Source organism: Buteo buteo, chromosome 10 (genome assembly GCF_964188355.1).
Source record: "Buteo buteo chromosome 10, bButBut1.hap1.1, whole genome shotgun sequence".
NCBI lineage: Eukaryota > Metazoa > Chordata > Aves > Accipitriformes > Accipitridae > Buteo > Buteo buteo.
Window position 1 is genome coordinate 41040838 of NC_134180.1, and position 14690 is coordinate 41055527.

The window sequence follows — 14690 nt, forward strand, 5'->3', positions numbered from 1 at the left end:
CACCATCTCTACAGATGGCAAATGGAAGGTCCCAACTGTCATTGTGCGCAAAAAAGGTTATGGTTCAAAGTCAGAGATACAGAGATACCACGATAATCAATCATAGGAACTTGTCTCGCTGTGCCCGGCCAGGCAAAAGTTAGGCTTGGTAGTAATATTCCCTCCAAACCCATCTGGAGGAATTTCTTTTCACTTTATTTCGGGGGAGATGAGTTGCTGCAAACTTCTCGCTGGTGGATCTGGGGTGTTTCAATAAATCCAGCCAGAGCCGCAAGCGGCCACGGCACCGGTTAGTGCGGCCGGGGCTTTTCTTCTTCTCGGCATCCTTCTCCTTGGCAGGGTCTGTACGAAAGCAGGAGGCGCAGCCCGTGAACCTTGCCGCTAAAAAAAGAGCCCAGAAGAAATAAGAGCATCACGTCTGCTTTAGAGAATTACCTTCGAATACATATCTTTTAACTTTTTTTTTTTTTTTTTTTTTAATCCGAGAGGATGATTTATTAAGGCTAACTTCCTTCACAGGATGAAGCGTAGAATTATGTTTCTGGTATTGATCCATAAAGAGGATTTGCATTTTATTCATACTATAAAAGTGCTTTTAATGGAGACATCGCGGTAATTGAATTTATACTGTGTGTAACTATCGAAGTATCTTTTTAATTATTTTATGTTATGTAATACAATAACTAAATCTAAAGCCTGTGAAAGGGGATGGCTGTACTCTGTCCTTAGGAGTAACATATATAGCTTTTAATATTCTAACGGTGGAATGCAGTTAAGGACATTCTTTATTTGAGGGGAAAAAAAAAGAGGGGAGAGAGAGAGGAGAAAGATTTCATTACATTCAGCACAGTATGAGACTAAGTCAAAGTAGTTTTGCTAATTAAATTCAATTGCTATCCATTAGACCAATGGAATGAGATGAATCTACCATATAGCTGACACAGCACAGGTATGCAATTTGGCTAAATGGCCATTTCTGAACTGCAGCACGCCTTTCTCCACTCGCTCGTTTTTTCCAGGCTCACAATTTCTGCACGGAGAGAAGTCGAGCAGCCCCCGACACCTCTCGGGGAGCACGGGCACGTGTTCAGATAGGCAGGCTCACCGGGCTGAACGCTAGCTGCTGATCAATTTAAAATGCGCTGGGGTAAGCTCATCAAGTCCGAAGGCGATGGCGAGATGGGTGGAGGATTTTTTTTTCTGGGTTCATTCATGGAGATTTTCCTTTCTCTGCCCATGAGGCTGCCTGCAACGGGCTCCTCGTTTTGCATATAGCCATCCAGCAGTTGCTGTGAGAGCAAGTCTGAGTTACCAAAACGGTTTGAAATGCAGCGAGCAGGGTACGTTTGCCGGCATTTTGGCATAACGTATTACTTGGGGAGATTTTGTATGTCAGACGGAGAAGTCTCCTACCCCAGTGAAATGACAAGAATACCTCTCAAGTATTGGCGGAGGCAAAATTTTGACAGCCAGCAAGCCTGCAATGCTGCTGAGCGCACAGATTTACACTTCCTGCCAAGATTAAAATGGGCTAAACCCAAAAAGCGTATCGGGGATTGTCACTTTAGGAAGAAATAACGCCTTAGTGTAATGCACGGAGGCAAGGGCTGCGATCGGCCTTCCAGTACGTTTATTTCCTGGGATCTCGCAAGCTCAGGTGTAATGGTCGGTGTCGTCGGGTCGCGACTGGCAGGGTGGGAAAATAAAAAAATAAACTTATAAGGCAACCGGGTTGAAAAATCTTGCACCTCCCCTGCTTTGATGCTGGAGCTCAAGTTCCAGTTTTGCCTCTCGTTGGAGCCAATCTCGGCAAAGTCTGGGGAGTTCGGTGTGAAAGAAGCCCTGAACTTCACTTTCTGCTTCTGATTAACTGCTGCGGCGTATTTTCCTTCAAGCCATATTTAGCGAAAGGAAAAAAAATCACCAAGTTGGGCTGAAAAAAGGCCCGGCAGAAAACTGGTCATTTAAGCCTCTCTTTGCTATATGGTATCCTTAAATTTCCTTCCGAGTGCAACCGGTGATGCTTTTTATGATCAATCTTTCGGGTCGGGGTATTTGCTCAATAGAATCCAGACAAATAAATGTGAAGAAAAGCATCCTGCTTTAAAAGAAGGAAACAATTAAACCTCCTACTTTGTTATTTACAGTAACTACCTTTTTTTAACAATTGTAGAAGTTCGAATGAAAGTAGCAGTGTGAAGAGGGAAATGTGGGAACTTTCATTTGTCGAGACTTTGCATTTCTTCTGCTTTATAGCCATCAGAAAAGAGATTGTTGTGCATTCTATTAAATACTGCCAGTATGATTAATTTAAAGGGTTACATTTTATTGAACCCTGGTGTAGATGTTCTTTGTCAACTCACATTCACTGCTAGTTAGAGTGTGTGTCGCATTTATCAAAACTTTCTGGAGCCCCTCTCACCTCATTAGCATGTGAATCTCTATTGAGCAGTTAATGTCCGTTACAGCGAGAGTGCTCAATTCTTGTTTTCAATAAGCCAGTTGTAAAATGTCAGACTGTCACTTACAATATAAAAAAGCAAAAATGATGGTATTTGTAAAAATGTTATCACCTCATAAAAACAAATTGTAAAGACATGAAAGTGATCTTGGTATGCTTTGCTTTCAGAAGTGAGTTAGTACAGCTGCTTTAAATACCAGTTGTCTGGATTCCCACACTTTCCTACCAATGGAGAGGTTTACACAAGCATAATTTAAGTTACAATTACCCTAATTAACATCTCATTTGCATAAATTGTTGAAGTCAAAACAACAAAGAATTGCTTAAGAAGCTTAACCCTATTTGTCCAAAATAAAGAGATGAGTTTTCACTTTGCAATCAAAATTGGCAGGTTCATTATGTCGGAGCTAGAATACAAACTGAAGTTATACTATTAATTAATACTTTACATTTTTATGATCGGGCTGTGCGTCTCCTATTTACAAGGTGCAAGATTTCAAAACATCCCGCTCTTGCTGTCAGAGGTGCAGAGCTATCAGGTGGGGAGTCCGTGGAGTATTTCTGGAATTAGGAGAACCCAGCTCTGTGTCCTTCATCCCTCTCCTTTGCACACATGAGCAAACCCCGGCTTAGTCTGCTCCGGCTGGGACGGGAACTGGGGAGGAGATCGCGTCCAGCATGGGCTGAAAGCTCTCGTCCTGGGAAGGAGAGCTCGTAAAATGGTGTGAAGAGGCCGAACGACAGCGGTGACAACAGCGGTGAGGGGCCGAGAGACCCTCTGTCCTCCCGTGGCAGAGCTGGCCGGTCCCCCTGGGCTCTCCAAGTGTTCTCAGACCTTCCAAGGCCGCTGCAGATTTTGGCCCTTATCTCGGAATAGAGAAATGCAGAGGAAGAGAACTGCAAAAGGAAGTTTCCATACTGTTTATTTAGCAAAACCACAACTAATCTTCCAGTTAGGGTTTTGGGGCGTTGGTTTAGAGGAGCTTCCAGCGCTTGTGGGTAAGCCCTGGTCCTGCTCTCTGATCCGTCTCCTTTGAACATCTGACTCCTGGTCGCTGCCCGCTGCGGGCAAAGAGGATTGGTGGGGTTTACGCCAAAGCTGCTGAAGACAAGGAGAGTTTTTCCCTTGGACACTTACTGCCCTGGGTAGATTAAAACTGTTCCACCGGCCAGTCCTGCTGCTTTTCTCTACCTGTTAACTGTTTGCTGCAAAAAAATCCCTTTTTTGTGCCTGTGCCACAGCGGGTGCGCAGGACGCTACGCGCAGCACCGATACGGGCGGTGAATGTAGCGGTACCCAGGGTTTTTAGCAGGGACAGGACGCGGGGAAGCTCGTTAGCCTGCAGGGACGGAGGGTGCCGCAGGGTTTTTTTGACCGCCTGTCAGGTGCCCGTGTGCCGGTGCTAATGAAAGCGTTCCCAGTCGCCGGGGCCATATTTTCCTTTCCTGTATTATCTTGTTGCAGCTTCATTAGCTAAGTCAGAGTGAATGTGCATTAGCCCAATAAAACTCTTCCTGCGTCCCCGTGATTTAGCATCCCCTCCCATCAGTGCCCTCTGGATGGAGATTATCCGCCGGCGTCTGCAAGTAGGTGCTGATCGATTGAACCACACCGGAGTGAACCGGGTCACGCGTTGAGCTCGGTTTTAACTTGAGGTTGAGCCCGTACTGAAAAGCTTTGCAAAGCAAAGATCGCGGTGAACTTAAAATCGTAAACCAGCCGAACCAAAGATGAATCTCGCCTACTGGTTTTGCATATTCTTTTTTAAAGATTGCATTATAATTGAGCGGTTGACTTCGGTGCTGCGTTCTTTTTTATGAGCCAGTGATTACACAGTATACGGCGTTTACGCTCTGAACATGAATGAATCTGCCAGTTCTACTACAGTACTCTTTATAAAATAACAAGGCTTACCAGGTGGCAAGAATTGCATAATTGAATTGGACTGAATCCTGGTTTTCCCAACCCAGAGCGGTTACACTTAGAAGTAAATTACAATTAAAAGAGACAGAATGTTTCCATTGTATTAAGAATCCTTAATAGCAAACTTTTCATCCATAAGGCTCTGTTCTCTTCCTGAAGTGTGAGAGAAATTGCTGTATGTGTCTAACTACCATTAACGCTAATGGGAGCAACGTACATAAATCCCTGCACGGCGATGGCAGAACGGAGCCCAGATGCCTTTAAAGAGGAAAGTGCTTGTAGGGGATGAATAGAGGCGCATGAGTCTGTTGGTCCCTGTAACATCTGCTCTGGAAATGTGTAAGGGCTTGATTTGAGGTGCGGGTTTTCGGAAAGCCTTCTTGAGTTTCATCCAGAGCTGTGCTGTGAGCTCAGCCCTCTGCTCCTTCGGCTGGGCTCTTCCTCCAGGGCACTGAGAGGAAGCAGATCCCTAAAGCAGATAGGGATGCCACGGACAGATTCAAATGCCACTAAAACCACTATTCATTTTAGTCCTCCAGAAAATGAAAAAAAAACAAAAAACAACTGGTGCCGTTCGCCAAGAGTACCCGAGCTCCTCAAGTTGTGCTCACCACTTCCTACCCTTCGGAGCCGGGGATATTGGGAACATCTGTCTCCAAATGCAATGAGAAGAGGATAGTCTGCTTCCGTCCCTCCTTTCCAGAGGACCTGCGGGTTTCCCTGCCTCTTCGTTTCTTATTGCACTTCTCCCTGGGACGCCTGTCAACAGCAATCCTCATCCAGCTGTGCAGGTCAGGCAGCCCAGAGGGCAATTCCTTCAGCCATCCCGAATGGCTGGGACCAGCCCTCCCGTCCCAGCCCTGCCCCGGCCATTTGGGCATGGGAGTCCTTCATGCCATGCGCAATTGCCTCAAGGAGGAGAAGATACAGATGCACACCTCATTTTTATTCAAAACCCGGTTCTTCATGAACTTTCCCATCTCCTCTTCTCGATGGCGATGCAATGCACTGTCACCTTGCCATTAGGGCTAAGTAATTAATAGCTGCCTAATAGAAGGGAATGTAGTTGCTCAGCAAAATGAATGATGTGTGCTACAAGGGAAAGCACTAGAAAGTAAAGCAGAGCTGGAAAGTGTTTAGCGGCGGGAAATTTCTGCTTGTCCTTCATTAGGAGAAACTCCTAAGAAATGTAAAGCGTGATCGCATTAATCAGAAGAACTGGCGTCACGCGATGTTCTTCTTTGTTATTTGGCATAAACTGCGTGGCATTAAATGATTTAAATTACACGTATACCTGTCATAATTTTTTTGCTGATATTTAATGAATGCTGCAGGTTGTCTTTGAGCGTTCGTCTTTGAGCATTTGAACATACAGGCCGGTGAAGGCTGAATGCAGCCTCTTTTTCTGACTGATGAAATCTGTTCAGGCGGGCTCCCAGCACGGACAGGGAGACGGGAGCAAGTTTTGAGTGAGTTTGTTACAATCAAGGCTCTGCGAAATAAAAATGCATTATGGGTCTTTTTTTCTTTCTTTCTTTTTTGTTTCGTTTTGCATGTAGCCTTTGATAGGACATGCATTTGTTTAATCCATCACTGATCATCAATGGTGTGATAACTAAGAAGCCGTTAGCAGCTACCTGGCTCTCACATGCATCCCTTCTTCATGCTTTTCTCATAGCTCACTTTTTTGAAGATGAGCCTGATCCCGTGAAGAGCAAGACAGCTCTTATTACACCTCCCCTGTGACAGATTTTAACGCCTATTGTAGTCATGAAATGGCCACAAAATACCTACAACTAGTCAAAGACCAGCTGTGTTTTTGTAAGATCTACTTTAAACAAGTTGCAGTCATTTTCTTCTGGCTCTTTAGAAGCCCTGACTGACATGAGCATATATAACATCAAGAATACCTTTATATGATTTTTTCCGTCCTGGTACTGTAGTGTAATTAGCAGGTTCAGACTTGCTCGTGCTCTTTGCAAATGCAATTCTTCTTGGGGAAAGAAATTAAACCAAGGGATGAGGTAGCTTTTCGCAGCCACTCAGATGAAAGTAAGTGGTGGTTACAATTATTCAAAAGTACTTAGAAAAGTATTGAATATGGTAATCTTTGCTAGTAGGAAGCACTGGACTGGTTAAAGCACGTGGCTGGAAATGTGCAGAGATTGGGTCCCTTTCCAGCTCTGCCACAGCCTTTCTTTGTTGCCTTGGGCAAACTATTTAACTGGTTCTGTAATAATACGGTTCCTCAGGAGTAACAGTGGGAGCGCCGCTGTTTCTTTTCTTCTTTCTATTTGCCTACTTAAGATTTTAAAGTTTCCAGAGCATAGACCCTGTGTATTTGTGCAGTGCCCAGTCCAGCCACAGCACAGATATTGATGTTATCGCCATTACCGTCGTTCTTGGCTTGCAGAAGACATTTACCAGTCTAGGTCAGACCATGTAACAGTGATGTAGGAACTTACTTAAGTGTAGCAAACTATAAAACTGTCTGGCATATTAAAAAATGAACGTAGATGACACCCACTCCCCCGCTGCCCATCTGCTCAGACGGACGTTGTGCCTGGGATAATGCTGTCCTTGTTCTCACGAACACGGCAGTGCTTTCTCGGATGGACGGAGCTGGGGCCATTCCTGCCCGCGCATCCACATGCACCTGCAAAACCCCCAGAGATTTCCAATGCCTTTTGCTACCGACACATCCCTTTAGAACGGAAGCCTATTAAAAATCGTGGAAGAAGGATAATTTTTGAGGAGGGAGTGGTAGGACCCAACCCTGTTGTAGGGTTTCAGAAACACTCTGAGGTTTTCTCTCCCCTGGCAGACGTGTAGAAAGTCACCACGTAACTTTTTATGAGAAATGTTGGCTTTAGACAACTCAGCTCTTCTTGAGCTTTGAAAAGTTAAAAAAAAAAAATCAATGATAAAGGCCAGTATCTTTGGCTTTGGCACATGTACTTGCAGTCTCTTTGTTCAAAATCAGGTGCAGGACGCAACTGGGGAGTTGCTCCTGGGTCCATACCACATGGCTGCTTGAGTGTCTGCTATGAAATCTGAATGGCAAATATAAAGGAGGCAAATAAAAACCATGAATGGTTTATCATGGGGACTAGGAAGAGAGGGCTCATACGCAGCATCGGGCATTGTCAGGGTAACGGTGCTCAGGGTTTGCTCTTCCCAAAATAGGGGTGTGAGCTGGTCGTGGGCATGATATAATGCAAGAGGCAAACTCAGCCAAGAGGGTCCCTGGTGGGACGGTCCTGGGGACCTCAGTGGGGTGGGACCGGCTGCTTTTTCTTGACGGCAGAATTTCTCACCCATCCCTAGAGCCCTTGGCCATGCGGTTGTCTGTGTTTCAGTAGGGCTGCTGAGACCCTCGTTTTGCTGTGGGTACTGTCCCCCCAGCATCGTTGGAGAGGTTACAGCTTTAACAGAGAAGAAAAGCAAATTGCTATAGGATGTCCAAAGAGAACAGCCTGTTAGGAACAGCTAGACTTGAAAAAAAGGCGAGTGGGGCAAGTGGATCTCCTGGGAAGCAGCCATCAAAGAAATACGTAGCTTGAGATTTTGTTGAGTTTATTTAAAGTGAAAATTAAGAGAGGTCTTCTCCTCTTCTGGAACCATATTCACTTCATTATTAACACTTATCAACAGCGAGCGCCGCTTGGTAGGAGGAACATACCCGTAACTGTAATGCCGTTCTCACAAGCCAAAGAATTTGCATGTCCAAAAGGGATGTGTATCATAAATAGACTGTTTACAGTAGACTTAAATTATATGATGAGCCATATAACAGCAGTGAATATATCATATCGCAGGCCCCTGCCAACCATGCATGACTACTATTTGCTTCTCCTCAGGCGGTAAACAAAGTTTTCAGCTGACCTACTGTTTAGTAGAAGTGCACTGAAACAGAGATAAGCAGTGCCGCTCGTAACGCTGTAGTGGAATAAAATCTGGCATAAATTTGCCTAGAAAGTAGAAGGAATGCATGAAATATTATTTCTTAGTTCACATACAACTTTTCTGCCAGCACTCCATGTAATATTGCATTGCTAATAAAAGAGGGTTTATTCCTGCTTCTGGAAGGGTTCATATTCCAATCGGGCGGTCAAGGCAACATGTATCATAAGAATATCAAATTCTTTAAGATGAAGCATGAATTAAGTATTCTAAACTAATGACCTGAAGGAACACACAAAGTGCATGAAGGGCCCCGTATCGTATGGAAATGCCTTGCGATTCCCACTGGATTCAGCAGGACTTGGAGCAGCCTTTCCAACTTCAGGATGAATGCTTGAACGTAACGCCAGGAAGGCACATCTGGGTTCCCAGGACGGACCTAGACTTCACCTACGCTGGAAAACGGGCTGTTTGGGGCTCTGCAGATTTGTATAACGCGCTTCGGACTAATTTTGCAGTGCCTAATGGGAACGTTGTGCATCGCAGCCGGTTGTTTGTTTGTCTGCCTACTCCTAGCCTCCCTCTTACCCTATTTATATACGCACACATGCAAAAAATATGAGAGTTAAAGAAAAATGTCAACCATATGTAACATACATGGAGATTAGTGACAGTAACAGTGAATTCATTGTGGTTTTGGCAGTCAGGACACCATCCAGGCCATATTTTAGAGTTTTAGACAAATCCACATGTATTCCAGAGATTGCTGTGGATTTTCAATATGTGTGGCTCATTAGATACGCAATCTGCCTGCTATTCTCTCCTGTCACACAAAGCTGATGGCAGCAAACTGGCATCTTGGAGATGTTGGTAGCACTACAGATTTTAGCATTAATGCCAGCCTTGGGCATCCTGGAGCTCCGTACTCTTCTGCGGCACACGCCGGCGGTTCGTGCGAGGGTCGGGGGGTGCCGGGCTGCCGACGTCCCACGGTTGGGAGATTGTGGACAAGCATGCAGGAGAGGGTTGGTGTTGGTTTGGTTACTGTTCTGCTTTCAAGCAAAATACGACGATTAAATTCCGGCTTGCGTCCCGCATCACCGTCCTTAAAGAAGGAAACAGTAAAAAGCTTGCCAGCCCTAAACTCAGATTTTGCTTTTTCTGAGTCTGTCACCGCAGCACGCTGAGCAAGCTACAGCTTTTGTGCATTGTTTCTCTTTTACCACAGCTTGAAAATACTTTCTGTGGGGGCTATAAGTAAGCATAAATCTCTTCTCAGATTCCTAATTTTGTCAGATTCATAAATTCTTCTCAGATTCATCATTTTTCCTTTAACTTTTAGCAGCCTCATATCCCTGCGAATATATCTGTATAGAGCTATTGCTACCGGCACAGATCTAATAATCACGTATACCTGTGCAGCATACAAAAGCGTGGGTTCGATTCATATAAAAGTGCTAAACTCCTGCCTAAACCCATCTGAGTTCAGGCGAGGCTATGTTCGACGTGAGGCTGAGTGCTTAAATATAGGTGAAGGCAATTCTGGTCTGCTAATTTCAGCAGAATGTTTCAAACAAAGTGTTACTGTTTAATCTGGGCACATGACGGGTGAATGAATGTTTGAATGAAATGACATAATTGTTGGTTAGCCTGTATAATTTGAGAGTGTTCGCACAAGTTTAACTCTCTCCGGAGGCAGGGGATCCTCGATGCGGGTAGGGAAGCGCCTTCCCTAAAGGCAAAGGATGGCCAGATCCTGTCTCCCTGCGCACGTACCAACCTTTCGAACGATGGGCTGAGACTGGCTTAGCACGGCGATTTGGTTTGGGAGTATTATCCTTAACCCCTCTCCTCGTGTCGTATATGATATTTAATGCATCATCTTTGTTTTAAACAAACAATACACAAGCTGTTGCTGGCAATGGTGGGAAGCTGGTGGTCCATCTGGAAAGCAGGGAGATAGATGAGGGGAAAAAAGAGAATTAAAACTGTTTAGGGGTGCATTTGCATGTGTAAAAGCCTGGGATGAGAGCAGGGTATTTAATAGCTTTTTAAAAAGCAGTTTGAAGACAGGGGAGATTCTTTGTCTGTAAAGGAGTCTATCAATAATGGACATTACTTGTGTAATAAAAACGTGGGGTTTAATAGACGCAAAGCAAAGCTGTGAGCCCATACCTTTAAAAAAGTTGTTTATCCATTATTTCTGCTGCCTCAAATCCATTCACTCTAAAATTAACCATTTTTCCTTGACAAAAGTTCAGGACGGTATAAAATTAACCAGTAATATAGCTTATTAATTAAACCAGTGGCAAAATAGCTATTTCGGCGTAACGGGCTCCGCAGGACGGTTACAAGTGGGGTTTCTGGCTGATTGCTTCTGTCATTCCCAAAGACAGAGCACCCCACCTCAGCTTACCACTGCCCAGCGTGCATCCAATATGCCATTTAAAACCTTGATTATAACCAGAGAAAAGTTCATTGAAACCAGAGTAAGTTACAAAATAATTAATCTTTCCTGCCATCTTGGATTCTCTCTCTCTCCAGAATCCAGCCAGATGTTTTGCAGTCGCTGCATGCACAGGGCGCTGCGATCCTATTTGCACAGCTCAGGTTTTTCCTCCATCCTTAGCGCTTTTTGTCTCTGAAATCACGCATTTTGCCTTAGCTTTGGAGATTCTCCATCGCTGCTAAGGGCTTCCTGGAGAACAGGAGCAACTCTGCCAGCATAAGCGTATTTGCAAATTAAAGTCTTTTATGCGTGCAGCAGTTTTGTGGCCGTCCTCGGGGACCCGGGCTGGGCGTTTTGGGGAGAAGTTCCCCACAGGAACGCCGAGCATCGCCACCATTTCGGTCTTGCCAGGCCTGAGGATGATATATGGAGCAGGTGTTTGCAATTTAGGGAATTTGCCGTTCCTGGGGAAATGGGTGGAAAAAGGAGGGTTGGGAACAGAGTGAAAAGACAGCAGGAACAAGGCTGGCATTATCCACGCCGCTCCCAGCCCGAGCCGCGCTCCGAGCCTGCGCCTTGCGTGGCTTAGAAAGCCGCATCTTCCACCGTTAAAAAGGACGTCGGTAAATGAAGGGCAAAAGGCCTGAGCGAGGAAGTTTTTAAAAAAATAATGATAATAAAAAAACAACTAATTGGGGCTCACCAAGCGATCTGACATCGCTGCAAATCCTGCTCAGAAATATATGTGCTCTGCTTTAATGACAGCACATAGAGTACTGCTGAGATAGTGGAAAATTTTACAGGGAGTTTTTGCTTAAGGAATGGCTTTAACTCAAGTTACCTGTAGAGTACAGGGTCATATGGAAACACTTAGGGAGCTGTGGAAAACTTTCTGAAATACAGTGGAATTTATCTAGCGAAGCGTTTCACATAGGGAGGAGGAATATGGATTACAATGGAGTCAGGAAAGAGCGGGCTATTGAGCGCTTGGAGACGGCCACTTGCAGCCCTACTACCGCAGATGAAAAGTACATATGTAACCGGGGGGGGAGCATTCCTAAACGGCCGCGTCTGGGATACATTTATACTATTTGCCATGCACGTAACCTTGTTATATAAAACAGAGTCCAATAACCTTAAAAAGATGGACGGTAAAGGAAAGAAAGGTGCAAGGAAGCAGATCTGCTTCCAGATTTGCACGCCCGGGGCCTGCGGTGGGGGTTAGGAATAGCAAAACGCGGAGCCGGGGGGCGAAGGGGGCCGCCGGTGTCGGCAGCCCGCGTTCGCCGCGGGGTCGGCTCGGATGGAGCCGGAGCTCCGAGGCGGGAGGACGCGGGACAGCCCCGGACCGCTGCGCGGACGGCGGGAGCATCGCGTGCCCGGCGGTCTGGCACGGCCACGCCGTGGCGAGGAGAGCCGGCGTTTTCTGCCGTGGGGTGTCCCGGGAGGAGAGGGGACGGCGAGGAAGCGGAGATGTTTTCAAGTGCATTTCATTATATATTTGCTCCCTAAATGCTTATGGCACTGGTCGCCAGAGCATCTGGGCACTTCACAATAATTAAAACTGACAAATCCATAAACAGTAAACAACAGGCTACCCACTCGGGCAGCCAAAAACCCACTACTGCATAAGCTCAATAGCTGCACCCATCTGCCAAATAAAATCCTCTCCGCTGCCTCCTCTCGTCTGCAAAGGCCAGGGCAGAGCCAGCCCCTTCCCCGCCGTCACCCCGCGGCCACGCACGGCCCGACCCCCTCGCCCTCCCCCGGGAATCCCCAAGGCTTCACCCTGGCTTTGGGAGCGGCAAGAGTTTATTTTTAATATTTTTTTTTTTAAAAAAATTTTTCCCCCACCGCAAAGTGGCAACAAGTAATGACACCCTTTTCCTTCTGACTTCTTGGCCCGCTAACCCTTTCGCAACACAATGGGAAGGCAACCGCTCGCACCCAGGGGAGGGGATTTAATGACTAGAAAATAAAGAGAGAGAATTTACTTGGAAAAACTGTGGAATTAAAAGTTCTGGACAAAACACGCATCACTGATGCATAACATTTTTGTTAATTGGGTCTTAACAGGTTTGTGACTCGGGCTGTAATTATTTTAGAAATGGGTCACACTAGGCAGTGCCAGCCGCGCGTCCTGCCGCTGCGGGAACTTTCACCTAGTTGTAAAACTACATCTAGACGCGCGTTTCCCCCGCTCCGGCAAAGATCCTGGGCTTTGCAGGAGCCACGGCAGCGTGCCGAGCCCACCAGCCTCCGGGACGGGTGTCGGGCGCCGGGATGCTCCCTGCAGACCCCTCTGGCGTGGGAGGGCTGGGGCGGCCGTGTCCCGCTCCATTTGCGATGGAAAGGCGTCTTATCACGTGCCAAACGCACTCCCCCTTTCTCTTGCACTGTTGCTTTTACTTCGGATTTTTTCACGTGTTTTCCTGACCTGCCAGAGGCACTAAATCTTCCTAATGCCTCCCTGCCCTCTAATAGCAAAATGGGCTGCGGGAAGTTTTTCTTTTTTTTTTTTTGACTAAAGCGAGATTAATTAAAATATAAAAAATGCACCCAGCACTGGTAAATCATTTCTCCTCTTTGCAAAAGGGTGGCTGTCCGCTCAGTCTACCTCTGCTTTCCACTGCAGAAGTATCTCCATGCAAGTAAAAGTCTTCTAACACTCGTAAAGCAACCAAGATATTATCTCTCTAATTAGGAGCTGGAAAAAAAATAAATGAGATCAATTAATGCTATAATTAAAACCAGTGCCTTTAGATGTGTTATTTGTGGTGAACAAATGCTTACGCTTACTAGAGCTGTGCCGTGTTTCTCCCCAAAAAGGTTGGAGCGGGAACCCCCTTCTCCAGCCGCGGCAGGAGGGTCCCCGCGATGGTCACGGCAGCGCAGCCCACCCCGGGGTGCTGGCGGATTTGGGGGGGGGGGGTCCCGTGGCCGACCTGCCCACCTCCCCGTGGCGGAGGACGGCGTTTGCCCTGGTCCCTGACCGGCTCTGGGGAGGTGACGGGGTCTCACGGCGGGGCCGGGGGAGGGTTTTTTTGGTTTTTTTTTTTTTTGCAATTCTCGCTTGGCCCTTCCCTGCTTGGGGGTAAGCTGTTTTTCATATATTGTAGCCTGGGAAAGCTGTGTTACTGTTAAAAGAGTAACCATATCCCTTTCTGAGCTGTTGCCAAGCAGATGTAGGGTTTTGGAAAGTTCCCAACAAACTTCCACAGCTGATACTTTACCGACTTGTTCCTTCTCCCATCCCTCTACTTGCACCTATTTAAATAACCAAAAGACATAATCTGGGGGAGGGAGCGTTGCTCTGCATCTTCTACTTGTTAAATATAATTAATTGAGAGTGACACGTTAATCAATTACAGTGTACAGCTTCGAAAAGAAACGCAGAAATATCAAACATTACTGTTTCACCAAAAAAGCTTCCTATTTTGCACTGAAAGCGAACCAACCGAGTAATGAAAATTGAGCCCCTTCAGCCCTTTGTGCAACGCGGGGCCGCCGCCGCTTCTCGCGAGGGCAAATATCTCATTTACTTTCTTAATAGCAATTTGTGGGGTGGCTGCTGGAGGAGGAAGAAGAAGAAATAAGGGCTTTTTGAAGGCTGGCGTCGGTACGAAACTCGGTGTAGACGCAGATCCCGCTTGCGTGTTGAGGCGAGGGGGGGGGAACCGCAGAGCCCTGGAAATGTGGAAAGCTCTCACAAATCATATCTCACAGGAAAGGTTTACAGGAGTTCAGAGTATAGCAGAGGGGATGGATGTCAGGTTTTCCTACACAATAGAGGGTCTTTTGTTTCCGCGCTCCCTCTTGGCAGCAGCCCCCATGCCACTGCTGGTAATTTCCTGTCCATCCTTCGCCGAGCGGCGGAGCTGGAGCAGGGGAGTAGTCCCGCGTTTTTGTTTAGACTGTGTTTTTTTAATGCCGAGCCTTGTCCTAAGCAGGAT

General features: G+C 46.3%; 1 protein-coding gene across 13 annotated transcripts in view; it reads left to right on the forward strand.

Annotated features, from left to right (window-relative positions):
- Nucleotides 1–14690, forward strand: part of NFIA (nuclear factor I A) — a 257785-nt gene that overhangs the window by 21976 nt on the left and 221119 nt on the right. The window contains exon 3 of one of the 13 annotated variants that reach the window (XM_075037252.1): nucleotides 4917–6351. The exons of the other annotated variants lie outside the window; for them this stretch is intronic. Coding sequence (XP_074893353.1) covers nucleotides 4917–5053 — 137 coding nt within the window. The 3' untranslated portion in view covers nucleotides 5054–6351. Of the gene's footprint in view, nucleotides 1–4916; nucleotides 6352–14690 lie in introns of those variants that run through there. 13 annotated transcript variants of the gene reach the window in all.